The sequence below is a fragment of the Sciurus vulgaris genome (genome assembly GCF_902686455.1).
Source record: "Sciurus vulgaris genome assembly, chromosome: 14".
Classification (NCBI taxonomy): Eukaryota; Metazoa; Chordata; class Mammalia; order Rodentia; family Sciuridae; genus Sciurus; species Sciurus vulgaris.
Genome location: NC_136475.1, coordinates 6,664,279 through 6,691,813, shown reverse-complemented (window position 1 = coordinate 6,691,813; position 27,535 = coordinate 6,664,279). Strand labels below are relative to the sequence as shown.

At 46.1% G+C, this 27,535-nt stretch overlaps 1 protein-coding gene across 5 annotated transcripts in view; it reads left to right on the top strand.

Moving 5' to 3' along the window:
• The first annotated feature begins 428 nt into the window (after positions 1-428).
• The window catches only part of CHCHD5 (coiled-coil-helix-coiled-coil-helix domain containing 5), a 48,686-nt gene continuing 21,579 nt past the window's right edge, over positions 429-27,535 (top strand). Inside the window, exons 1-5 of one of the 5 annotated variants that reach the window (XM_079110690.1) lie at positions 429-682; positions 1,577-1,717; positions 1,812-1,977; positions 19,774-19,904; positions 20,418-20,569. In XM_079110690.1, coding sequence (XP_078966816.1) covers positions 681-682; positions 1,577-1,717; positions 1,812-1,977; positions 19,774-19,904; positions 20,418-20,487 — 510 coding nt within the window. In that variant the 5' untranslated portion in view covers positions 429-680 and the 3' untranslated portion in view covers positions 20,488-20,569. Of the gene's footprint in view, positions 791-1,576; positions 1,718-1,811; positions 1,978-4,223; positions 4,407-19,773; positions 19,905-20,417; positions 20,604-20,971; positions 21,009-27,535 lie in introns of those variants that run through there. The other 4 variants (XM_079110689.1, XM_079110687.1, XM_079110691.1 and 1 more) reach the window with 4 other exon arrangements.

Genomic DNA, 27,535 nt, shown 5'->3' with positions numbered 1-27,535 from the left:
AGGCCCAGCTTAGGGCCCCCGTCAGGGGGCTGGGGCATGGCTGGCGGGGCCTAGGCTGAGCAGTGGGGCGCCTGTGCCGGGCCGGGCTCTTGGGGTGACCCCCGCCCCGGGTCGCAGCGCGCGCAAGGGATGCACTGGAGAACAGCTGGCACGTGCCCCAGGCCGAGGGCGGCGGCTCAGCACGAGGGGCCCTTTTCCCGAGCCCCGCAGGTGCCCGCCATGGTGCCCAATCGGCCGCGAACCGCAGCTTGTTGAGGGGCCGCCACAGCAGCCGCCGCTCTCCACTAGCCCGGGTCAGGCAAGGTGGAGCGCGCGTGGCCGCCGCTCAGCCCCAGCAGAACCCGCTCTTCGCTGGGGCCCGAGGCACCGCAGCACTTCCGGCGCCACTTCCGGCGATCGCTGGCGCCGCCATGGCAGGCCGGAAGTAAGAAAGGACAAAGTCACACAGCCAGCCGGACCGGAAGCGGATATATGGGGAGCCGCCATGACAGGCCGGGGCCGGAAGGAGAGACCGGGCGCCGCCGTGACGGGTCGGAGCCAAGCGGAACGGGATGCTTGTCCTCTCTGCGACCGGAAAAGCGAGGCTGCGAGGGCTGGGCAGGGCGCCGCCATGACAACCAGGCACCGGAAGGGGCGGGTCGCTCCGCCCTGACTGATCCCACGCCGGCACCGGCCTCGAGATGTGAGTAGCCGGGATGCCTGCCCCTAATTTACTGCCGCTACGCTTCTCTTTCAGTGACCTGGACCTAGCCCAGGACCTCCGCCCTGCCCCTTGGAGAAAGGCCTCGGGGTTCGGCACCGTCGCAAACCCCGCCTCCGGCGTTCAGGCCCCTCCGGTTCCCTCGTAGGGCCGAGGACTTCCCGGCCCTGTCACCCCATCCCGGCCCCTGACACCACGGCCCTAGGACTCCAGTAGGGGTCCTCAGCGCCCCAGGCGCTCTCCTTGGGTCACCAGACCTTACCTCTAGCACCCAGTCTTGTTCCTAGACGCCTCGACCTTGCTCTGCATCCCTACACCGCACCCCCAAGCCCCCAAGATCTCTCGTGTAGGATTGTTCGATCTACCCCAGCATCACAAGCTCACCCAAGGCTTCCAAATCATGCCCCAGACCCTGAGTCCCATCCCAGGGTTCCCAAACCCACCAGGGCCTCGGGTCTCTTCTGTCTTCAGGCCCCATCTCTGAGACTTCCTGGCTAAGAGACCCTGAGACCCAACTTCCAGGGCCTCCAAACCCGTTTAACTCTCCTAAGCTCTCTCTCTCTACAACTCTGGGTCCAGCTCTGAGGCTCAAGCCTTCTCTACGTGATCCCCAGGCCTCCTGGATTCCAAGATGCCACAGGCCTGCTGCAGAATAACCAGACTTTGTTTTGGGACTTCCACTATCACCTCTGAAGCTCCCCCTGTGTTCCACAACTCCCAGGGCTCAGGCCTCACCTCCGCCCTTCCCTGTCCCCATCCCAGAATCCTTAAGATTCCCACATCTGCCCAGGACCCTTAGTCTTACCCCGGAACCAGATCAAAATTCCCTTTCTTGCTTGCTGTCTGAAATTATTCTCAGCCTACCCTGTCCCACAGGCAGGCAGCCCTGGAGGTCACTGCTCGATACTGTGGCCGGCAGCTGGAGCAGTATGGCCAGTGTGTGACAGCCAAGCCTGAGTCATGGCAGCGAGACTGTCACCACCTTAAGATGAGCATTGCTCAGTGCACATCCTCCCAGTGAGTGTGGGCAAGTATGTGGCAGGGGCTGGGGGAGTGGGGGTGGGAGTGGAGCAGGAGTGTTCCAGGGTCTGAAATGCCCTGCCTCCCCCAGCCCAATCATCCGCCAGATCCGCCAGGCCTGTGCTGAACCTTTTGAGGCCTTTGAAGAGTGTCTTCGGCAGAATGAGGCAGCTGTCGGCAATTGTGCTGAACATGTGCGCCGCTTCCTGCAGTGTGCTGAGCAGGTGCAGCCGCCACACCCACCCACAGCCGTAGAGGTAAAGCAGGCTTGTTAATCAGCATCTAGCCCCCTCATCTTTCTAATTGCTCAAGGTGAAGATTCAAGTACTCTGCCCACCCCACTCCCATACGTGCCTTCCACAGGTATCCAGAATCCAGAACATGGTCACCTCCTGCCCCCATCCAGTCCCTCCTTCAGTCCAGCCACCTTCCCCACCTCACTTCCCCAGGATACCTATCCCTGCCATCTCCTTTGTTTCCATGAATCTTTTCTTTCCTGCCTACAGTGGCCTGGAATCTTGTCACGTTGCACTTTTGCTTAAAACTCTGCAGTGGCTTCCCATTCACATTGGGAACGAAGTCCCAGATCCTTACAGGTTCTCTGTGTTCCTCAGGTTGACCTCCTCTGCCCCCTCCCTCACTCACTCTGCCTTCAATGTTGTTAGCTGTAGGGGCAGAGGGAGTGGGGTGGGTGAAACGTCTTAACTTTCTTTTATTCATACAGTACATAGGAGATACACAGCATATCTGAGATATTAAAATTTTATTGATGGGGCAATTAGAAAAAAGTCTTAAAAAGACTCCTTGGGTGGTAATAGTAGGAAACAAGATTGAGAAATGCTCCTCTGGATGTTCACCTGGCTCTTCCAGTGTCCTGTGAGCTCCAAAGGGAAAAGTCACACCTTTACTGGCCTCTGAATACTCTCACGTTTCTTCTCTTGGTCCCTACAGCCCTTCTTTCTGTACCAGCAGACCTGGGGTTCCTCTTGTTCTTTTCATGTCTTTCTCTGTGATGGTCTCAGAATGATCTCAGAGGAAATCTGACCATGTTCTGTTTCTAATTAGCCATCTTTCCGTGGATTTTATTGTCAGCAGGCCAGCTCTCAATTCCAGCACAGTCTGGAGCTCCATGACCTCTGACCCCATCCTCTCCCCACTTTGCTCTCCAAGCTGTATGTTCTAACCCCAGTGAACATGCTATTACCTAGTTGCCCGTCCCTCCTGCTTTTGTCCAGCTGTTTCCCTCTGCTCTAGGATTGCCCTTCCTAACTCATCTACTGGCCAGTTCTTATTCCAGCTTGTTTGGTCCTTCTTTTAGAAAACCTTCTCTGATGCCTTGTGCTTGTTCTTAGGCTCAAAGTCCACGAGCCCCTTTATCATGGCTCACACCCTACAGTTGTCTTTGTATCTCTTGCTTCAGGGGAGTTCTTGACTAAATACTGGGAAGATGCCCTTTGAATCAGAATGGTAGTCATTGATTTCTTTCTGTAGAGCAGCGATAAGTGAATAGCTCAGATTCCAAGAGCAGAAACCAACTGGAAGGACTTTTAATTCTCCCCAGAAAATGTTTAGTAATGACCATATACTGTCCACATAGTTTCTCAAGTCACTGTTAGGAGCATTTCTTTCTTCCAGATGTTTTGGGTATTGGATAGAAAAGACCTCTTTCTCCTTTAAGGCCAGTTGCTCCTTCCTGTCCTGGGCAGGCACCCAACCTGTCCCTGTGGCCACTCCTGCCCCCACAGTCTCTCTTCTCTGGCAGCCAGAAGAACTTTTAAAAATGGAAATTAGGCCAAATGTCTCTCCTTTAAAACTTCATGGTTCTCCAGCCAGGTGTGGTGGTATACACCTAGAATCCAGTGTCTTGGGAGGCTGAGGCAGGGGGATTGCAGGTTCAAAGCCAGCCACAGCAACTTAGTGAAGCACTAAGCAACTTAATAAGACCCTGTCTTTAAATAAAAAATAAAAAAGGGCTGAGGATGTGACTCAATGGTTAAGCACCCCTGGGTTCAATCCCTGGTACCACCACCAACAACAACAACTTTAAGGTTCTCCACTCAGTAGTTAAGACCCAGTTCTTTCCCACCGTCCTCTTCCTCCCAACTTTTTCTCCCTAATTGGGGGCAGTAAGATTCGGACCACCTTTGTTCTCTCCTACACAGAATTTCTCATCAATTGACACATTTCTGTTCATTTGCTCTTTGTCCCTTCCTACTTGAATGGAAGCTCCCAGAGTCAGAGATTTCTGCCTACTGGGTCCCCAGTACCTATGAAATGCTAGGCACAGCTCAGTAAATACAGCTGAATGGTGCATTCCTTATGACACCTTGCCAGGGCCTAGGTGTTCTTAGTGGCAAGTGGCAAGGTCATTGCCTGGCACCCTTTTCCTCCCTCCAGCCTGGGAATGCAGAGGCAGCCTCTGCTCTGTCTACAGTCTCACCAGCGGAGGTCCCAGGGCCAGGCACAGAGGAGGTTCCAGCAGATGCTGGTGTTCTCTCCACAGGCACAGTCGCTTCCTGCCTCCTGAGGACCCGGTTGACTGCAGTTGAACTGAATATGAGTGACTGGCCCCTTGATGTCCCTACCCCCTGCAAAGTAGCCATTTGGAGTCTTGAGGGCCCTGGCAATGGACCTGACTTACTGAATATCAGGACTTCCGATAAATAAAGACTGTGCAATGCTCTGATTGCTGCCTTTGGCACCTGGGGTGGGGTGGGGTAGGGTGGGGTGGAGAGATGGCTGGGTAGCAACCCTGATTATCCATCCCCCAGCTTCACGTGGTCTGAGTAAGAAGTGCCGGGGAGGGGAAGGTGCGCCCTCATGTCTACTGCTGCATGAATGTGGGGAAAGCCCCTTTCTCCCTCCACTCTGGCACTCACCAAATATTTCTTGTTTTCTAGAAGCTTGGGTGGTGGGCAGTAAATATTACTCCTCTTTTCTTGCTGAATTCAAAACTGAGTGAGCATTAGACACAGGCATTGGATGATGGAGAAGTACTGGCCTTACTATTGAACATGGAAGAATGTGGCTTAGAAGGCTGCTATACTGAACTCTGTCTTGGTTTGCACACCCCCAGAAACCCAGTGTCAGAATCTAAGTGCAGATAGTATATTCACAGTTTGAATCCACTGGTAGGGAGTCGAATACACCAAAAAATTATGCATTATCAGGCTAGTTATCTTTGGGAAATGGATTCTGCCCCACTGGGGGTCTCTGAAGGACAGCATAGAACTTAGCTCAGTTACCCTGTCAAAGGGCAAGGAAATTGGGGTGTTTACCCACCAACTCCCCATCTGGCCTCCAGGGCTGTTTATTTTTTATAGAACTTTATAGTTTTACATAGTAGTTGGGTTCATCCTGACAAACTCTTACATGCAAGGAAGTCTGTTTCGGTTCATGATTCTCCCTTCTCCCATTCTCCTCCTCAAGGACCTTTCATGGGTGATGACCCTCTGGTACTTCTTTGTTCTGTGAAGGCCAAGTGTGCTCTTGGCATCAGAAGAGCACGTGAGCAGAGGGTGAGGGATCAAGTAAGCCTGCGGTGTGCCGAAGAGATGCTGAGGGAATCTGGCAGGTACCAGCTTGCAAGTGCCTTCCCCCAGTGGGGGAAGAGGCAAGGATGCAGGGAGGCACAGAGCCCTGAGCTGAGCATGCCCATAAAAGAAAAATTCCACGATGTCCCAATTTTAATTACAAAGGACCAGAGGACAGAAGGGCCTCTTAATCAGTAACAAGCTCCAAGCTGAAAAGAGCAAATGGCCAGTTACATTCTTGAATGTATGTTAAAATCTTAAATGACACATGTTGACACACCACCTGCTAACTATTTACATATGAACTTTGCAGACTCTTGAAGTCAGCCAATCCAGAAGTAACAATGACTTCTCATGGACTACCCTGCTATCACAAAACTTCTTGCCACTCTTTGTGTTGACCTGTTCCTTTTAACTACATGGCAGTGTGGGTTAGAATACTTTCCTTTTCCCCAAATTTATAAAACATACTCTTAGCTCCTGCTTAGCAGACATTTTCCAATTGCTACCAACACTTGCAACTGATTACGAGGGAAACTTGTTCCAGGACTTGGTGCTTTCTTTTCTTGGATAGCATCTTAATGACTCAATAAATCCTTTTATTTTAGAGATCCTTTGGTCTCCAGAGTTTGGGTTTAACAATGCCCACGGCCTCAACCCAGATTTGATATTCAGACAAGTCTCTCCTCCCTGGAACAGACTCCTAACCTCTGGAAGTTGGAATAATCAGCCATTTGAAACCTAAGATTTGTGCTCTGGTTTAGAAAAATGAGTTTGGCCCTTGGGAGTCTTTCCTGAGGATTAATCTCCAAGGCAAGGGAACTTGTTTGTTGGCTTAGGAGCCAGGTAGAAGTCCTGTACAGTCTAGGTTGCAGGAGCCTCGGGTGCCTGTGACTGAGGCAGGAGGAAACCAGGCCGTGGAGAGAGTGTTCAGTCCCTGTGGTCCTGAAAGGGCTGCCTACGTCCTGGTGGCTTTCTCCCAGCTCTGATTTCCCTGGGCTGTGGACTGAGCCTGCAGATTTCTGTGGCTGTTTTGAGCCCAACCTACTTCGCTCGAGCAAGCTTGAGTGGGTTTGCTTCTCACAACTAAAAGAAATGTGATGTGAACAAACAAAATGGAGATCTAGACTACCTTTGAGACCATCCCTCCACGTGGCCTCTCTTCCAGTAGGCTGGGCCAGCCTCCTTGTATGGTGGTCTCCAGAGTCCAAAAGAGTGAAAATGGAAACCTCAAAGACGTCACTTTCAACACACTCAATTGGTCAAAGCAGTTGTGAGGCCACTCCTGATGGCATCTGTCTGCAGAGTTTGTGGCCATATTTAAGCTAGCGTACAAAGTTCAATTTCTATTTCTTCTTGTGGCTGTTTGGATATTGTACTTTTCTAAGAATTTCTCACATTGCCTACATTTTTGAATTGCTGTAGATTTGTTCATAATACCTCATTATCTTAAGTGCTGTGGCATCACCTTTGAGGGCTTTCAAGTTGTAATGAAGGATTTTGTGCTTGCTGTTGAACACAGACTTTGTTAAAAAACCAACAGAAACAACCTATAATCACTAGCTCCGTTTGCATTCCTGACACTGGTTATTTATATCCTCTTTTTTTTTTTCTTGATTAGTCTAGACAGGAGCTTATCAGTGATCTTTTCACAGAATTTATTTGAAAAGCCAAACTTTTCAAAAACATCTGAGCTACATCCCCAGTCCTTATTTTTATTTTGAGACAATCTCACTAAGTTGCCCAGGCTGGGCTTGAACTTGGTCATCCTCCTGCCTCAACCTCTGTAGAATTGCTGGGATTACAGGGATGTGTCATTACACCCTACTGTATATTTGTTTTTAATTGAATCTATTATCTTATTTTCTTCTTTATTTGCTTTTAGTGTTCTTTTTCCTACTAATTTTTTTTTTTTTGGGGGGGGGTCCTGGGGATTGAACTCAGGGCTTTACCACTGAGCTGCATCCCAGCCCTTTTTACTTTTATTTTTTATTTTTATTTTATTTTTTTGCAGTGCTGGGAATCAAACCCAGGGCCTTGTGCTTGCAAAGCAAGCATTCTACCGACTGAGCTATCTCCCCAGCCCTTTACTTTTTATTTTGATACAGGGCCTCACTATTGCTGAGACTGGTCTTGAACTTGCAGTGCTCCTGCCTCAACCTCCCAAGTCACTGGGATTGTGGGTGTGTGCTACTACACCTGGCTTTTTCCTGCCTTTTTGAAATGAATGTTTAACTTACTGGTTTTTAGCCTTTGTCTATTCTAATTTATGCACTAAATTATTGACAAAGCATGGCTTTCTATTTTGATTTCTTCATTGATATCAGATTATTTAGAAATTTATTTCTTAATTTCTAAACATATGGCGATTTTTCCAGCTCTCTTACCTACTTGCAGTTGGTTTGGGAGCACATAAGATTTCCATCTTCTGACATTTGTTGAGCTTCATGGCCTGGCATGTGTTCAGCTTTTGCTAATGTGCCATATGTGCTTGACTCACAGTCCCTGGCTCATGGTGCACTGTCTTAGCTTGAGATCCTGAGACAAGAATTTGGGAGATGATCCCAGAAAGCACTGGTAGGACATTGAGAAGTGAGACAGGGAAGGGGACGTAGCACCTAAGGAGTCCACCTTCTCGCAGATTATTACTGTGGGCCACAGTTCGCTGGAGAACCCTGGGAGACAGTGGAAAGCATGATCCTCAGGGAAGGGGCGAGGTACTTGTGTACCATCCTCCACCAGCATGTAGGGCTAGGATTCCCCCTGCCACTTCCGCTTGCCACGCACACAGGCAGGGTGGGTGCTGCTGGAGAGGAAGCTCTCTGGCAAATTGCTGCCTCAGCTGCTGCCACCCCCCCCTCACCCAGTCACCCGTGGCCACGGCAGCTATTGCCACAGCCAGGCATAGCTACCTCAGCGGCAGCCACCATCCTCATAACCATCTTCTGTGCCATCACCCCATTCCAGAGTAGCCACCGTTGTTGGGGGTGTTGAGAAAACAGGAAATCTTTCAGAATACCTCACTCTACAAAGAGTGGCTGCACTCACCAAGCAGCCACCCAGAAGTAACGGGTATGAGAGGCGGATAATTACTGGGAAGAGTGGAGGGGGCAGGAGGCAGTGTTGGGGAACGTGTGCAGATGCTAAAGTGGTGGTGAAGACTGATGGCATGCAGGGTTCTGAGGAGGCATGACAGGCCAGTCACTGGAATGTGGGTGTGAGGAGGTGGGGATGTTAACAGGAAGGGGGGACATTTTACCTTCGAGAGCTTTCCAGTTACAATGGATGATTTTGGGCTTGCTATTGACCATACTGCTTTGTTGAGAAATAATAGTCACTGCAATAATGATAAAATTTGTCAGAACTTAGCCTTCTCTGGGTAAACAGTTGGTGACATCAAAAACCTTCAAGCAAAATGTGTGCAAGGTTAAAAGCAGATCCTGTAAGGAACTTAATAATCTTGAGAGAAACTATGCTGCCTTCTACCATGAAGTGTGTTATTTTAAGAAGTCCTGATGCCCAGGCCATACCTGGACTAATTAGAAACTCCTGGGATCAGACCCGTACTTTGGTAAATTTTTTAAATTACCAATTTCAAAATCCAGTCAGTATGCATTCAAGGTTATTGATACTGGCCAGAGGTTGAACCTGGGGCCTCACACATGATAGGCCAGTGTTCTGCCACTGAGCTATATTTCCAGTTCTTTTAAGAAAAAAAGTTATTTTAAAAAAATTTTGAGACAGTCTCACCAAGTTGGCCATCCTCCCACCTCAGCCTCCTGAGTAGCTGGATTACAGTCTTCCTCAACTGCACCTAGCTAGGATGTTGAACCTATTCTGAAGTCCCTAACGACATAGAGTTTGCAGCACCTCGTTTTTTTAGCTCAATAAGAATTTATCAATAAGGTCATGACTTATGAGACAAGGTCACGTATAAATAGTATGAATCGTTTTCTTCTCTGATGGGCCGACAATGACTGACTGTGTGGTGGATCAGGTTAGCTAGCCCAAGGAGAAAGACTTAAAAGCATTAAGAAGTGACAAAAAGGTCAAGGACATGGACAGGTTTGCACATTGAGGGCTCCTGCCCCCTGAGGCTCTGGATGTTGCCACTGGAGCCACTCTTGCTGAAGAGCGAGTGGCAGTCCCAAGGCCGACCTTGGCCTTCCCTGCTGCCTTGTTGCCAGGTGCTGCTCAGTAAAAGGGGGTGTACAGATGAGCTCCCAGGAACCTGCCTGCAGAGCTCAAGTCCAAGGAGCCAGGCCCAGCAAGCAGATCTAGAGAACAGAAGTGCAAGACTTGTGAGATGAAGAACGCAGATGCAGTCGTACTGACTGAGTGGTTAGTACCTTTATTTAAAACAGCAGTGACGTTTCTTTCCATCCATAATACATAAGGTGTTTATTGTTTTTTTCTGTTTCCTTTTTCATGAATACTTCTTTAAAGTACCTGAGTCTTTGACATCCTTTTCTCTTGTGTAGTATGTAAAACCAAAACTCAATATTCAATGCCTTTGTTGAGAGGATATTTAGCTTGATGTCTCTGCACTGGACTGATAACAGAAATCAGCATAATGTGGGCTTGATGAGAGCTGACCTGCAAGGCCAAGTGGATTTTAATGATGAAGTGTGCCTGCCCATTTTGAGGAAATGGGAAAGGTCTGTAATGCACATTACGGAAGCTTCAGCATCACGGGCCATAATCACATGCCTTTTAGACACGGGGCTCACAGGCATCCAGGGCACTTGGCAAGTAGGATCTTTTCACTTTCTTTGGTAGGATGCTTATACACTGGATGAGATTTGCCAATATTTACATTTGCACTGTCTACCAAATATGCAGATAAGTTGGCAAAGTCTAGTTTCTATCTGAATATCAGCACTCTTTTGTTTTCCAAAGTTTCATTACAATTTTCATAGAACACCAGAAGATGATTTGAAACTCTGTTTTTCAGATCTGAGTATCTGAGATTGAGGGGGACCCTTCATTGTTGCTTCCATGATTCAGCATTAGAAGCACAATCGTTGGGAAGACCTCCCAGATTCAGCCTTATACCCTACAGGGTCGACACACACACTGTCAGAATTTGCCCTTTTGCTCATCCCCTAGGCATCTAGCTATAACAGCTAAGTCAGAAAGTGTAATTTTACTGTTTCATAAAGCAGCATGGTAATGCATTTTGTGTGTGTGTGTGTGTGTGTGTGTGTGTGTGTGTGTGTGTTGCCTAATCAAATTCAGCAGCTTCCTTTTTCAATGGAGCATTGGTATCTTCAGGGGTGAAACATCCCCACTTTGGATTTGATTTAGGAATACTTGCCTATCTCATTCTGACCTCATGAGATTCAGTCTTCACATATGCTTCTGTACACTCTTTTCCACCAAGCACAATCCCACATCTTTTCTGAACATTGTGGAGTGTGAACTGTTTTGCTTGCTTGCTTTCCTAATCCATTCGTATGTGTCCTTCCATTTGTCACTAAAACAACAGAATCACTTAGTCTTTGTTTCCAGTGATTTCTCGGTCATTCTGGCAGTGGTTTTGTTGACATTCTATTTTTTAATAGTTAAAACTCTTTTAAAAAATGGTCATGGTGTTCATAATGTTAAAAATCAAAGTAGCACTGCTCAGTACCAAGCACAACAGTTTATCCACAAAGACAGACTGTTAACACAACTACATCGTACTTAAGTTGCATGCTTATGTCACTTAATCCAGAATGATGCAGCAATGGTGGTTCATACTTGTGAGTCACAAAGTGTGGCTCAGGAGAACAACAACAACAGTGACTATGGAAGGTCATCGGCTTCCAAAATTTGTTCTCCACTCAGATTTCCCTGCAAAACCACACTTGCATATCAGCTGCCAGTCCAGCACTGCTATTCCAATGTCTTAAAGCATCCCAGTGTTGCTGGGTTCAGAGCTGCGCTTTCACTGTGGCTCCCAAAACATCTCCACCCTCGGCCTTCCTAAGTCAGTAGTTTCATTCTTCCAGTTATTCAGGTCAAAGACCTCAGGGGCCTCTTGGACCCCCTTCTTTCTCTCCTACTCATTATCCAGTGCATTAAGAAATCCTCCTGACTCCATCTTCAAAATATGTCCATGCCCAGTCCCTTCCCACCACCCGTTACCAAATCCAGATGAGCCTCCCTCAGTGTTTGTTGCTAAAGCAGCCTCCTCCCTGATGTCCCAGTTTCTACTTCACCTTGACATTCATAACTGTCATCCATATGCTAGCCAGAGACCTCCTTTTTAAGATGTAAGTCAGAGTACATATTGTTTTTCTGTCTGGAAGTGTGCAAAGGCATAAATCTCACTCAGCAAAAGCCAAAGTCCCTACAGTGTCCTCCAAAGCACAGTGCCGCTGAACATCCTCTTCCTCACGGCTCTTCCCTCATTTCCTTCCAAGCTCCTGGGCACCTCTCCTCTCCCTCCTCTGAGCACACCTGGCTTTGCTCAGCTTCTCAGCCTCTGCATAATTGTTCTGCTGGGATCCCTCTTCTCCCAGATAATGTGCTGCTAACTCCATCACCTCTAAGCTTTTGTACAAATATCACTTTTTCCCATCCAGTTACCACAGTCACCCTAACCCTCTAACCCTCACTTTATTTTTTAGATACCAGGGATTGAACCACCAAGTCACATCCCCAGCCCTTTTAATTTTTATTTTGAGACAGGGTCTCGCTGAGTTGCTTAGGTCCTCACTAAGTTGCTGAGGTTGGCTTTGAACTTGTGATCCTCCTGTCTCAGCCACCCAAGCCACTGGGATCACAGGCATGTGCTACTGCGCCTGGCATACCCTCACTTCCAATAGTGTCCCAGGCTCTTTCCCTCACCCTCTCCTCACACACCATCTCGGGCTCTTGTGTCTCGGTTGTCTCCCACATGAAGAGGAGAGCTTTGCAAAGCCGGGACTCTTATTTGCTTGCTGGTATATCCACAGCATTTAGAGGAGTCTCTGGCACACAGTTGGTGCTCAGAGAATATTGTGGATGAGCAAAGGAAGCAGTCGCCATGCTCTTTTCAGGTGCCAACTTGGGAAGTGGGCTGTAGTGTTGTGGTGGACTTGGAGACCACCAGGGCAAGGTGCACCAGGGTCCTGGGCCTTGTGCCAACCGCTGCTTTCTCTCACTTCCTGCTCTAAGTGGCTCAGCCAGCTTACAGGTTGATCAAGGCTGCATCCACTGGGAAGAAGGGTTGTAGGCAATGCAAATACTGGCACCTTCTAAAGGTGCTCCAAGGTGCTCACTCCATTTCTTGGCTCGACCCAGTAACGTGCCAGATCTCAGGGTCCTCCACTGGACCTTCTACACACATCAAGCAGATGAAGGAAGAGGAGGGAGCTCAGGAATCACAGGATGTTTACCAGGGGCCATTTCTAGAAGTGCATCTAGAAGCCAGCACCGTTGCCATCATCAGAACTCAACAGAGCTCACTGCGAGGGTTGCTGGGAAAGGCAGCCCACATGCCTGCGCACGGGTACCCCTCACCCTGGGGACGAGCACTCCGTGTAGACTGTGCAGCCGCGGGCGCTCACTGTTTCGCATGGTGCAAGTCTTCAAGCAGCCCTTCTGGGAGAAGTATCTTGTTTCATTTCTAGGAATTTGTGCTACAGAAACGTGAGTGCAAATACGAATGTGCAAGGACACACCCTGGGGTGTTTGTTATAAGTAATTTGAAACCAATTTGGCTAGATATTGTCTTGTCTATAAAATGGAGTGCATGTAGCAATTTGAAAGGATGAGATAGATCTTTGTTGGCATTTGAACAGATGGTCAATAAAATGCAAGCTATAATGCAAGTATATGATCTCAGAAAGATTTTTATTGGTGTGTTAATTTTTAATTTTTAAGTAATGCATATGGTACAAAATTCAAGAGGTACAAAAGTCTGTGCATTGGGTTCCCTTTCACCTTTGCTCTAAGTCTTAAGTTCCTCTCCTTGCAGGCAATCAGTATTACCCGGCTCTTGTATGTACTTCTAGAACATTCTGTGCACACACCCGCAAGTGCACACACATGCGGCATATTTACCCCTCACGTGCGTGTGTATTTACACCCTCCTTTTCATACAAGCGCTAACTTACTTTACATATTCTGCCCTTTTCTTTTTTTACCTAAAACTTTGACTTGGCAACCAGTCATATTATACATAAATAATGTTTCTGGGGGTCAAATCCAGGGCCTGTTCACTCTAGGCAGGTGCTCTAACATTGAGCTACATCCCTGGTCCCCTTGTTCTTTTTATGGCCACATAATATATGTTTACATGGATGTACAGAGGAATCATATCTAACGTTGAGTAATTTCAGTAGGACTATATAAAAACATCCTCATCCTCCTGCCAGGGCCACCGAGGACCTACATGTGGCTGCTCTTCTCAGTTCTCATCTCAGACCTGTCTCAGGACTCCCATGGACCAAGCTTTCTTCAGGCTCCTTCAAGCCCTCTTTTTAACTAGACTTCAGCCTCAACCTCCACCATGTGGCCTCCCTAGCACAGTCTTAGCAAATAATCCTGCTAAGTCAGTGAGAATCCCAATTCTTGATAGCCGATCAAGTTCCTTGTCCCCCACCTTTGATGTCTATACCCTTGACATCCTTGTTAGGTCAGTTTAGCAAGGATCATCCTTTTTTTTTTTTTTTTTTTTTTTTGGTGGATACTGGGAATTAAACCTAGGGACACTTAAGCACTGAGCTACACCCCCAGCCCTTTTTATCTTTTATATTGAAACAGGGTTTTGCAAGTTGCTTAGGGTCTTGCTAAGTTGCTGAGTTTGGCCTGGAATCTGTGATCCTCTTGCCTCAGCCTCTCGAATCACTGGGATTACAGACATGTGCCACTGCGCTCAGCTAGCAAGGATCTCCCTGCCCTTGGTGTCTCCTCTTAGAGATTTCCCATCCACTGATGCCATCGCTCTGCTCACTGGCTGTAAATCTCCAGTGTTCTTATGCTCAGAGTTGAGCCCCATCTATTTCTCTCCTAAGGTCCCTGTTGAAATTGTTCCCAGTACAGCAGTGTTCAGAGGTGGGACTGTTAGGAGATGGTTGGTCATGAGGGCTCTCTGACCTTGTTAATGTGCTAATCCACAGATGGAGTCATTGTTTAGTGGCCTCTTGGGAGGTGGGGGAAGCCTTAGGAGGCAGGCCTAAGAAGAAGAAGAAGAATTGAGGCAAGCCCTGGAATGGTGTGTTGGGACCCTGGCTCCTTCCTCTCTCTCTCTGCTTTCCTGCCACTGTGAAGTGAGTAGCTTTGCTCCATCCCACTCCCTGCTACAGTGTTCTGCCTTGCCACAGGCCGGTAGCAATGGAGCCACCAGCTGCAGACTAAAGCCTCTGAATTGTGTGCCAAATAAATCTTTCCTCCTTTACATTGATATTCTGAGGTGTTTTGTCACTGTGATGGAAAGCTGACTTACGCACACCCTGTCTCACATCTCTCTTTACACATACCCTGCAGGCTTTGCCTATGTGTCTAGATATTCCTTTGCCTTCTCCCACCCAACCATTACATTAATTAGTTCTGCAGGGCTTAAGCTAGGACTCTTCTTAATCTACTCCATGCATAATCTCATTCATAGAAAATGTTTTAAAAATCAGCCCACAGATGGGCATTTCCAGCCTGAGTCTTTGCCTTGGGCTTCCACCTGCCTATGTGGTTCTCTACATAGATTTTCCTTTTGAGAAAAGGGAGCACACAGTCCTGCAGTGTCCAACACTGAAGCCATCGACCTCCCCAGCTCCCCTTTGGCCACCATGCTGTTTCTCACCTGCACCTCTTTGCCTGGAATGCTCTTACTCTCAGCAGCCCAGGGTACTTAGTTGATTCCTATGCAGTGTTCAGACCTGAGCTCAGCCAGGAGTCTCTTACAGAGCCTTCCCTGTCCCCACTTTCCCCAGAAGGTCAGCTTCCCCTTCTGTGTGTTTTCACAGCAGCATCATAAACTCCTCACTCATGAACCCGCTTGAATAAAGAAGCATCAGATTCAAATTGAGAGACATTCTGCAAAAATGACAGTCCTAGATTTTCAAAAGTGTCAGTGTCATGAAAGACAGAAAAAGCATAGGGAACCGTACTCAACTAGAGAACATCACCCTCATCTGGGTTGGCTCCAAAGGCCACCACTGAAAGCGCTGGGGATGTTTGAACACAAATTGCGTGTTGGACACCAGTAATGTGCCACCGTGTCTCTGTTCTTAGGAGATCACACACCGAGGAGCCTGGGGTCGAGGCACATGATAGATGCAACTTAATCTCAGGTATTTCAGAAGAGAAAAGTGTATTGTGAACCTATATGGTTAGACATATATCCAGAGCTACAGAGGCTTGCATCCGTGTTCACCGTTCACATATATATGTGCATGTATGTGCATATGTACACATGTATAAATACATGTCTACATCTCTAGAGAGAAAATACAGGAAAAGATCAAAAAAAGATGGATCAAAGTGAAGGATTTATTCCACTATTGCAACTTTTGTAGGTTTCAAATATTTCAAAATAAAAATTTGGGGGAAAATGGATAATCAGGAAAAGTATAAGAAAACTTTGGAGAAGAATATTTCAATAACCGTCTCTCAGGCCATGTTATCATTTTCTTGGTTTTAAAAAATCTACAATACAGAAATATTGTCTTTTCTAAATAAATCCAGAGGCACAATGTAATGACTTAAAGTACATTTCAGTTGATAACACCGTAACTTAAATGACTCATGATCACCTGGTGCCATATTCCTAAAAACCATGGATAATATGTGGTTTAAGTTTTTTAAGCCAAATAGTAAAACTCTACTTGGCTAAGTTATTGTCACACAATCTTTCAAAGAAAAATTTAAAAGGAAAAAAGGGGTTGGTGTCACTGTGATTGCTTTGGCTGTGTTTTTCCTGGAAGGCTTCACCCATGTCTGAAACCTGGGCTGTGCGTCCAATGACCCTTTGGCTCCTTTCACAGCTGGGGTGCAGACTCTGTTAATTTTGCCATGTTGGTGTTGCCTGGTGAGCGCAAGTCTTTGCCCTGTGACTGTCCCTCACACCTGTCCTGTGTGCAGCCATTGACTCAGAGGAGGGCCGTGCTGCCCACCTCACTCCCCCTGCAGGCTGCCACACCACTTGGGCTTTTGGTTTCTTGGGATTCGCCAGTTACGCCTGTGGTTTTCTGCACCATTATCTTTGCTTTGAGGGAATCACCTTCCACCCTTTGCAACCCTGAATTCAGTGTCTTCTACAGCCAGAGAAGGGGGAAGGCATGATAAACGAAAAAAGGCAAAAACCAAGGTTTTCCACCCACTGAATTAAAATTTTGCAACATTTTCTGCTTTTTTCCAATCAGACTGGTGCCTTCTCACCAATTGTGAGCATGAACATTTTATGGATCTTGATTTTTATGTTTTCCTTGAGAATTTGGGAACTTTATGCAAACATTTTGTTGATTTCTTTCTATTAACATCTTCTGAATCCAAAGTTCTCACCAGCAGACGTTGCCTCCCATCGCTTAACAGCATGTGAAATCACACTGCACAGAGGGTGAAATTGTGCGGGCGTCCTTCCTGGCGGGAGAGGCCTTCCCTTGCCTTGCCACCCACAGGCTGCCATCTATGTGGGCTTCCTCTAGGTCCCAAGGCACCTGGGCTTGAGGGGTACCAAAGGTGGAAGCATTAGCTGAACATGTTTTCATTCACCTTGTCTACATTTGATCACAGTCCTTGAGAGAATCTCAATTCATAGAGGGGACCCAAAACCTCTGTCCACGGAGGTGAGTAGCAGGGCCAGGCCGTCTCCTGCATGACCTCTTCACTGTCCACTGTTCTGCTTGTCCCTGGGCCCACCTGGTTAAACGTGTGAAAGCCTGTTGGCTGGATTTTGTACAGACGAGCATGTGAGACGAAGAGGGTGGGGATCAGCACCTCTGTGTCTTTTTGTTTGTTGGTTTACATCTGTGGATTTTATGAGGACTAAACACTTTCTGTCACGTGGCTATAAAACCATGTGTTTTTGTTTTTGTTTTGTTTTGTTTGGGTTTTTGTTTTTTTCCTCCATATTTTTAATGGGTACATTATATTGCAGATGATGGTTGGATTTGTTGGCACAAATTCCTACATGCACACATTATAACAATATAATTGGCACCTCTCCATGGTGGCACCAAGTGGTAGGGATTTCCCTGTGGACAGGGACTCATTTTTTGTTTGGGCATCTTGGTGGAGGAGGTCTGTCTGCCATAACTGCCCTTAATCTTTGGATCAGGGAAGAAATGGAGGGATTCGGCCGTCATGCAGTGTATTTTGGTGTGACTGCAAAATAACCTCAAAATTAGTTCAGGATCCTACCTGACCCACTGTGAATGGACTCTGTCCAAAACTCTACTGACCTCCATAAGGTGGACCGTGGCACATTCTTGCTCTCTACCATGTACGTAAGAGCCAGTATCCACAGTATGGCTTCTAGTTGAGCACAGGCTTTGAGAAAGACCTGAGAACCTGATTCACACCTGACGTTTCTCCAGTTGCCTTTTGAAGCAAGGGAAGGGTGGTTCTTTGAGCTCCCTGGACCTGGTTGCCTCAATTGATCATTGTGAGGATATGAGAGAGTATACACTTCAAGCGTATTACATGTTGCCTGGAACACAGCCCGATAACTACAATACGCTTTGCTTGTTGTTTTGGAAAGAGAATGCAAACCTTAGTCATTACCATCATTTCATCCATATTTTAATAACATACGTTCCACAGTGTTCTTGATTCTTCTAATCTACTTCAAGTTTATAGCATTTAACTATATATAATATTTCTTGAAAGTAGGCAAAGATTTTGGATACCAAATCTCAATGACTTGCCATATATTTTCAAATAACTATATGTAACATATATAGTTTCAAATAACTATATACATATATATACATATATATATATAACATTTTTCTACATATGGCTATATAACTGGACTTGTATTTTAAACATTTATGTGTACTCCTTACCCTAGTGTTTAATTTAGCAAATTATTGTCTTTAAATGTCCTTGAGGGTGCAGGGAACGGTGTGCCCACCATACCTACTAGAAAGCTATGAGGAGGTGTTTCCAGAGAGCAAAATAGCGAGACTTCAAAGACCTGGGAAAGTTTCAATATCCTACCCCAGCAATTCATGGGTCTCGGAATTCATCACCAGGAGACAATTTTTTTAAACCAGCAAAAATTTATCTACAAAGGTTTCATCACATTGTGGTTTGTAACTGGAAAAAGGAAGCAATGCAATTATTTTAAATACAGGATTGGCTCAATAGGCTTTGGCACAGCTATGTAGTAGAACATAATGTCGTCATCGTGGTGAGAGGACACTGACGGCATCTATAGTCGACCTACATAGTCATAGGTTCCACACCCACAAAGTCAGTTAACCACAGGATAAAAAATTTGAAAAAAATTTGCATCTGCGCTGAACATGTATGGCTTTTTTCTTGACATTATTTCCAATCTAGTGTAACGACTACTTACATAGCATTCACAGTGTATTAGGTATTACAAATACTCTAAAGATGATTTGAAGTATGAGGAGATGATCCTTCTGTAGGAGGATTTGCAGATTCTGGTGCCCCTGGGAAGTCCTGGAACCACTCCTCCTTGGATACCGAGGGACAACTCTACTTAGGAACAGAACATCTATTCTCAACTTTTAAATGTGCAAGAGTGGGCAGAACATTTTTGATAAAGAAAAGCAATGAAAGGGGACATTTGCCTTCCTGATAGGGGAACATTTTGTGGAGCATGGCCACTAGAATAAGGTGGTATCACCGCTGGACCAGAAGACAGATCAGCCGAACAGATTAGATACCCACTTATACGTGCACATTTAACCTAGAATGGCAGAGGCAATTCAAATTTGTGGCAAAGAAACTAACTCTTGGGCTGGGGATATAGCTCAGTTGGTAGAGTGCTTGCCTCATAAAGCACAAGGTCCTGGGTTCAATCCCCAGCACCACAAACAAACCAAAAAACCCCAGCTAACACTTCAATAACAGTATTGGAAGAGTAAATTTAAAAAATGATCCAGATATATTAAAAAGCTAAATAGAAAACAGTATTCTGGAGAAAAACATAGGGGAATTGTTCATTTAATGAAGGCAAGAAAATCTATAATACAGACAGAAAATGTAACAGAAAAAGATGGATAAACTGTTTACGTCAAAATTTAGAACTTTGCATAGCAAATAAGTCATCAACAAGTTTACAAAACAGAGAACTGACTGGGAGGTAGTATATGCACTAGGTAGAAGAAAAAAAATCCAGAATATGCAGAGGGGTCTTACAGATCAAGAATAAAGAATAAAAGACAAAGCACCCGAGCGTGGGGATGGTTGGCGACAGGATCATCTTCATTGTGCACATTTTTCTCAGCAATTTTTCAGTCTTTTCGGATCTCATCATTATCTTGCATTCAAACTGCACATGGGATAAACACAGCACCCAAGGCAGTGGGAGTAAATAAGTCTCAGGGAAGGACACACTCAGCTTGCTCCTCTCCTGTCCAGGAGGTGGCGCTGTCCCAGGGACATCTGCATAAGCTCCTTTCAAGGGAGGCCTGGGCCTGGGACCTGCAGCTGGGAAGGAAACACCAAGGTGGAGGATCACTCTACAGAGGCATATTTGTTATGCGGAAAAGGTATTATACTAAAAAAATTAAAAACTGATTCATTATAAAAACGTGTAATTTTAGTCATAGTCAGTCATCGTGTGCAGATAATTCCAAATCCCATATTTCAAGGTATAGAGATACAGTGCATTCTCTCTAGCTCTTAGGTTGGACACTAATTACACAAGTGTTTATTATATTACTTAAAAAAAACAAATAAAGTAAGCCCTATGTATAGTGATGATAATGTAGAAAAAAAGATTCTGATTGGTGAAAAAGGAATTGGTAGAATTAAAACCTGATGTTTAGGAAACAGAAAATAAAAACAAAGCAGCCAGGCATGGTGGTGCAGTCTGTAATCCCAGTGATGCAGGAGGATGAGACAGAAGAATAGAAAATTGGAGGCCAGCCTCAGTAACTGAAAGAGATTGTGTCTCCAAATAAAATTAAAAAGGCGGGGGATGTAGCTCAGTTTAGAGATGGAGTCAATCCCCAGTACAAAAGAAAATGGTTATAAGATTAATCCTGAATTGCTTCCTTCAGGAGCCCAGTTAAGGATGAAGAAAGCAAAAGGGTAAAAGATGGGCGTTTAAAAATGAGAAAGGAGACGTAACCAGAGGCCGTCTGCAGACCACTGTGTGCCACTCAGCTGGAAACGTTTCCCGCTGAACTTTTAAGAGTCGCGTTTGACACAAGAGGCCATCGAACCGGCCCTCCTAGTATATGGGAGTGACAGGGCTCTGCAGCAACAGCGGCGAAGGCACTTGTCCATTAGGGGAGGTGCCCACCAGTCACTCCACTGGAGTGGCAGCCAGCTGTCTGGACACAGGGCCTTTTATTGGAGGGGATAAAGAGGGAAGATGGTTGAAGTATTATTTGAACTAAATAACCAGAAAAATTGAAGAGCCGGGGAACCAAGCCCCCCTAGCATCCACCACAGTGAAAATCGCAGGTCCTCATTCAGTTTCTACGTCTGAGTCAGTTCTCAAACTCAGACCCCCAGTGACAGAAGGGCAGCCCGGCCACCTTCCTCCAGGAGGGGCCAGCATGCCACTGTAAATACATACAATAAATATTCCTCTCATTCTCCCCTAAAGGGACCTGTGGCCCATGATCTAGGGCATCTGTCCCTCACAGAAAGGGGGATGTGTGGAATGCAGGATTCCTTGGTGACACTGATATGCGGTCATGGCTCCCTGCCCCGAGCAGGCCAACAGATGCAAGGAAATGACCAAAGTCCGGCTGCTCACGCCCATCTGGCCATGCATCTGGTGGCTCACAGACCATCTTGCAGTCGTAGCTCGACTCCTAACTGGGATGGATCTGTGTAACAGCCAGCAGAACTTGCATACTTTGGCCCTCACCAGTTACAGGTAGAGGATTCGAGCAGCGTGTGTCGAACAATAGATATCGACACCGAGTCTGGGAAAGTAGTGCAAAGATCAGCACCTCCATCAAAGACCAAAGACGTGAGCACTGTGGTTCCTGTCGCGTCCCATTTGGTTCAGTGTACAAAGCCCATATGGATTGCGGTAGATGACAGGGGACTTCCATTAGCCCAGTTGCAACCGCAGGGCTGGATTTCTACCTGAATGAATCAGTACAGCCTTTAGTACTTGGTTTGCAGCTACTGAGCAGGTAACGCAGTCTTTTCAGTCCTCATCATTAAAGGTGCAAAACTATTCTGGAAGAATAGTTATTTCTGGGAAGAATAGTTATTTCAGTCCTCATCATTAAAGGTGCAAAACTATTCTGGAAGAAGAGATATTTTACTTGACCCAGCGCAATGTAAACTCTCTTCCTTTCTCTCTCTCCCCCCTCCCCTTTCTCTCTCTCTCTCTCTGCAGCACTGGGGGATTGAACCCAGGAGCACTTTACTTCTGAGCTACATTCCCAGCCCTTTTAATTTTCTAATTGGAGATAGGGTCTCTTTAAGTGGCTTAGGCTGGCCTTGAACTTGCAATCCTCCTACCTCAGCCTCCCGAATTGCTGGGATTACAGGCGTGCGCCATAGTCCTGGCTACTCTTTTCCCTTTCATGGTATAAGCCACAGGGACCTCGACCGTTTTGACATTATACAGAAAGTGATGCTAATTGTATGGGTTGAATAAAACTGAGCAAGTACACCGAATGCTCCAGTTAGCTGGCAAGAGATAAGATCCCTTTCCCTAAAACTTAGAGCTTTGTGTATTGGTGAAAATCAGAGCGTTCACTGGTCTGGGACAAGATGTTTCATTTCACATACCCTCTATTGCTAAAGGAAATGTGGGTATTTGTTGGAACGCTTTGGATTCGGGGGGGATCATATACTTAATTGGCAATATAGCATTAATTCATCGTTTCCTAGTTCAATTAGTTCCCAGAGTAAGGAGAGATTTCGCAAGGAATCCAGGGTGTGGCAAACTGCCCTGCTCCTTGGCCTCCAGGCCAGCAAGTCCAGTGGAGCCAGTGTGTCCATGGTGGATAAAGATGACAGGTGGTATCTAAAGGTCCAGAACAGTTGCCCAACAGAAGCTTGGAGATTGGGACAAGGGTGCGCCTTCTGTAACAAACAACTACTTGTCATTCATTTGAAAAGCAGCTCCTGCCATGCCATTCAGCTTTAAAAGACACTTTGAAATGGACCTTGAGGCGTCAAATGACTGAAACTGGAGTTGCTTTTCAAGGATGATGGAAATGGTAACTGGGAGCAGGTCCAGAGAACACAAGGCAGTTAAATGAATACATGGCCCAGATCTCTACATCTTCCTCGTCTGATCCGTTGGAGCCAACCTCTCCCCTCATGTCTGCAGCCTTGGGTAGGTATGCACATCAATCAGTGGAAGGAAAATCCTGGGCCTTGTTGGTGTGAGCTAAAATGGGCTGCTGTATACTACTCAGGGTGGCCCTAAAAATTGCAACAAGTGAAACTCTGTCAACAATTCAAGCTGTGAGCCAGGTACTGGGTTGTCCACTTTGTATGGAGGAAGAAGAGGCCCGAAGTGGGTGTATCAGCCTTTTATTGCTACAACAAAATACCTGACACAGGCTGCTTAGGAAGAAAAAGAGGTTAGTTGAATCTACATTTTTGGAAGTTCAAGGTTATGGTGCCTGCTTTGGCTCATTCTAATGGAGATCTTGGGCTGAATGGCACGTGGTGGAGAGAGGGCAGGAGCAAGTATGCAATTACATCTTGAACCAGGAGAAGAGAGGACAGGAGGGCCCAGGCTTCCTTCTTTCATAACAGCTTTTTATTAAGAACTACTTCTGAGAGCATAGCAAGTACACCATCAGCAAGTTCACAAAACAGAACTGGCTGGGAGATCACACATGTACGAAGTGTGAGAGAAAAAATCTCAGAACACACAGCGCTCTTATACACCGAGAATAAAAAGACCAAGGGCTTGACCTGGAGATGGTTGGTAGAAGGGCTCGTCTTCCTTTGGTGCCATCCTGGTAGTGAGGACGACTATTCGTGGAGGCCCGAAAGTTGGAGCGAATCTCAGAACCGGGGGTGCTCCTGGGGACGTCTGACCCACAATCCTGGGGCTCGCAGCACTGGGGATATTCCCTCAGCTCTGGTTTCCGGGCTTGCTGGCAAGCAGCGAACTTGGGTCTAAACGTTACCCTCGTGTTCTCAGCGCAAGCACAGTGGTCGGCGTGTACTAGGAACTCAAGTATCTGTCCGAAGTGATGGAGAAAGAATGCAGAGGAAGAAGAGACACTCATCTGTCAGACCAGCCCTTTCCTACCCATCAGGAGTTGGGACTGGGGCTGTCTGAAAGATCACTGAGGCCCAAAAGTGAGCAAGAAGCTGTCTCCAGAGGGGGGTCCACCTAGAGAGGAGGGTCAGCCTGGGGGGAAAGCTGAGGATATTCTTCTGGAAAAGCTAGCCATTGTGGGAGTCGAGGCAGGCACAGGCCGAGAGCCAAGGATTCCAGGTAGGGCGGGCAGAGGAAGGAGGGGAGCTCAAGGCCAGAGAGTGGGAATGCAGGGCGAGGCTGCAGGTCTCTGCTTAGCCCAGGTAAGAAAGAGCAGCTTTCCCCAGACGTGGGGTGGAGTTCTACACAAAATGCAAAACACTGAAGGACGTTCTCAGGCCCAGGGCAGGGAGAAAGTTGGGTCTTGGGAGAGAGGCTAAAGGCCTGGGGAGTAGCCCCCTTCACTGCTTTCAGGGTCTCTTGCCCCCGTCGATCCAGAGGGAAGAGAGTGGGTACCAGCAACAAATACAAATTCCCAGAATTTGTCTTCCAAAACAGACCTCAGGACTCATGAGTTGAATATGAAGTCAGTTCCTTGTAAACACTTCCAGTTAACCTACTCCTGTTCATGACTTCGCGATTATTTTTCTTTAACCAGACCTGGTCTGCTTTCAGAATTCTCGATTCCACTCTCCCCTGCCTTCTTTGACCATGACCAAAGAGTGGGAGAGGTACACCCTTGACAAGACTGCCACTGTGAAAGTCTTCCTGGCTTCCTTCCTGCTTTCTGCAAAGATGCAAGAGAGCAATTGGCCAGATCCTGACTGCGTATGCATGCCTGTCATCCTTGTAGTCTGCTGCCTGGATACTGGTCAGGCAAAGCAGTTGTACTTGGCTCCTATTTGGTTGCATTTGCAGTCGTGCATTGTCTTCTACGAAGATACATCTGGTTTCTGCAGAAACCACACGTGACTAAGCGAGGGTATTGTATAATGGCGCCTCCGCCTCTGCATCCTCTTCTCTTCATGGGTGACATGAATCTGCGCCAGTGCCTCACTTGCAGCATTATTTTCTCATTCACCCTTTGGGTCAGGGAACCAGTCTCAGAGGTTCCCACTGGATGCTTACCACTCTGATAGTTCTTCCCGCAGGCAGGGTATCACGTGGGGTTATTCCAACTTCCACACGTGTCCATTTTACTACACATTCATGGATTGGTGAAATGACCTTCAGCTGGTTCATGAGCACAGTGGACCCACTAGGAGCCTTTGCTGACCCAGAACCCCAATTGTTGCCTGGCCTCTGTAATGATGATGTTTGAATCTCTGGTTGTCAAGGTTAACTCAAATCCTCTGTCCGACAGTCCATGAAATGTCTCCCTGCTTCTTTTCCTTAGTGTATAGTTCCCTGAACACATGACCCCCAAGTCCCTGTGGAGGGAGGTCAGGGGAACTTGTGGTCATATACCTTTGCCATGATGTGGTAGCATCTTGCCTAGCAGTCCAGTCTTCCTCTCAACTAAAGGGCACTTACTGATTGAAGTGTGGAAACTAGGCAAGTGATCGGGTATTTTCTTCCTGGGATGTCTGCCATAAGCCTTCTCACAATTGCTTATTCCCTTTGGTTGCATAAATTAGGCTAAGTCTTGCCCCTGGGGATACTATGTTCTTTTACCATCTCTATGATGCTCCATGGGAAAAGACTCCCTTGGTTGCCATCATCATATCTGTTCTTGCCATGGATTACAGCAGTCTCAACTTCCTGCTTCTGGGAGTGGGGTGCAGGCACGTGGCCTCAGGATCCCATCATCTGCATCAGTTTTAGGAGCACAGCTCTGCAGCAGCATCTCCCCCCCAGTCCTGGTTCAGCTTCTTGCTGAGGCTGCAGCTTTCTTACCACCCAGGTAAACATAATGTTCCTCAGTGGCAGATCCACGCCAGCATGCCCATTTCCCTGAGCCCTCAGTCCTTTATCCACTACTTGCATGGCAGTTCTGGGAACTCTACCTCACTTAGTGCCGGCCACTGCACTTTCTAAGCTTCTACAAACCAACCAAGTTTTAGCACCATCTCTGGGTCCTTGACAGAGTATTTGTTAATCCTGCTCTCCACAACAGTGCTCTTATATCAGTAAGCCATCATTTACTTGGGTTTGTCTCCCTTGATGTATCAGGGGAACAGTCCTGTGTGTATCCCCCAGTGCCTGCTGGACACTTTGGCTGTGCCTTGTCATTTCTTTGGTGTACAGTTCCTTTCCTCCCTAAGCAGACCCAGTTCCTGCAAGTGGCCACGCAGCAGCAGTCCGTGGAAATGCCCTCCTAGAACTCCGCAGCAGCCTGGTCCTGGGAGTGTATTGATCGGGTCTGGGTAGACAAAACTCCAGCTGATGGTATTTCCCATTTCATACTTCCTTATACTGGTAAGAAGCGGAACTGAGAGTGATTTCAGTTAGTTTCAGCTTTAGGCCTCTCCAACTGGCAGCTCAATGAACAGCACAAAAAGAGAAGGAGGTGTATTCCTCTCTCTTTCTCAGTACATATCCCAAGAAGAAGGTGAAAGAAGGATTGTTGGGCATAGGCAGTGACTATACATTCTCAACAACTGTTTTAACCACCTCTGTGGAAACAATTTTTTCCTTTTTCATTGAGAACTTTTTTTTTTCCTTTTCTTATTTTCTTCTTTTCTTTGTCTTGTGTGTGTGTGTGTGTGTGTAAGTTCTTGCTGTGCTGATTAGTTCTTAGACATATATGCATATACATATTTGTTTCTTTTTTCTCATTTTCAGCATTTTTAAATGATGATTATTTTTCTTTGTCTTGTTTTATGGGGGTGGTTAGGGTTTTTAGTGTGCTTATTTTTGTTTCATTTTGCTTTGTTTCTCTTTCTTGTCCACTAACAGCAACATTCTCTTTGTCTCTCTCTACTTTTCTTCCATATTTTTCTCTTCCTTCTTTAGTCATCACTTTCCATATCTCTTCTGCATTCTTTTTCTTCCCACTTTAACCCTCTTAAACTCTCTTTTACCCTCCTCTAACATTTTCTTTTCTATTACTGAACTGCATTTTTACCATCATTTAGAATTAATTGGTTTTATGACTCCTGCCCCCACCATTCATGCTGTTGCAATTTTTACTGCTGTGGATGACATAGTTGACAACTGCTTCTTACTTTAATGACAGATCTAGTTCATTGTTACTTATTGTTTTTGTTCCTAGCAACTGATGACCCTGCTATTCCTGTTTTTGTGGTAATTATGTTGTAGGTGTGCTAGTAGGCACTTTGGAGTTGTTGATGAATTATAAACTTTAGGAAACATCCAAAGATATTGATGTGGATGAAATAAATGTCAGATAAAAATGATTATAAAAATTAATAAGCTCCAAGAGAACACAGAAAAATGACTCATGGAATTAAGAAAGTCAGTAGAGGATTATGAATGAGAAATTCAACAAGGAGATAGAGGTATTTAAAAGAACCAAACAGAAATCTTGAAAATGAAAGACAAAAAAATCAAATAAAATGTTCAGTTGAAAATCTTTCTAATACAGTAGACCACTAAAGACAAAAATCTCAGAACTGGAAGACAAAGTGGCCAGCCTTGAATATTCAGACAGCATTAAGGAAAAAACAACAAATAATAACAATAACAAAAAACAACCATGATCAGACTATATACGAACTTTGGGACAACATCAAGAGACAAATTTAAGAATTACTGGAATTGAAGAGCATTGTGAAATGCAAGCTTATGGAATGGATAACCTCTTCAGGGAAATAATAATAGAAAAGAATCCAAACCTTCACAGATGGACATCCAGATACAGGATGCATCCAGAACCTCAAATAGACAAGATAAATAACGACAAACAAACAAACAAACAACAACAACAACAACAAAACTAAAAAAAGTTTCTCCACAACACATTATAAAGTACCTAACATACAGACCAAGGATAGAATTTTAAAAGCCCAAGAGAAAAAT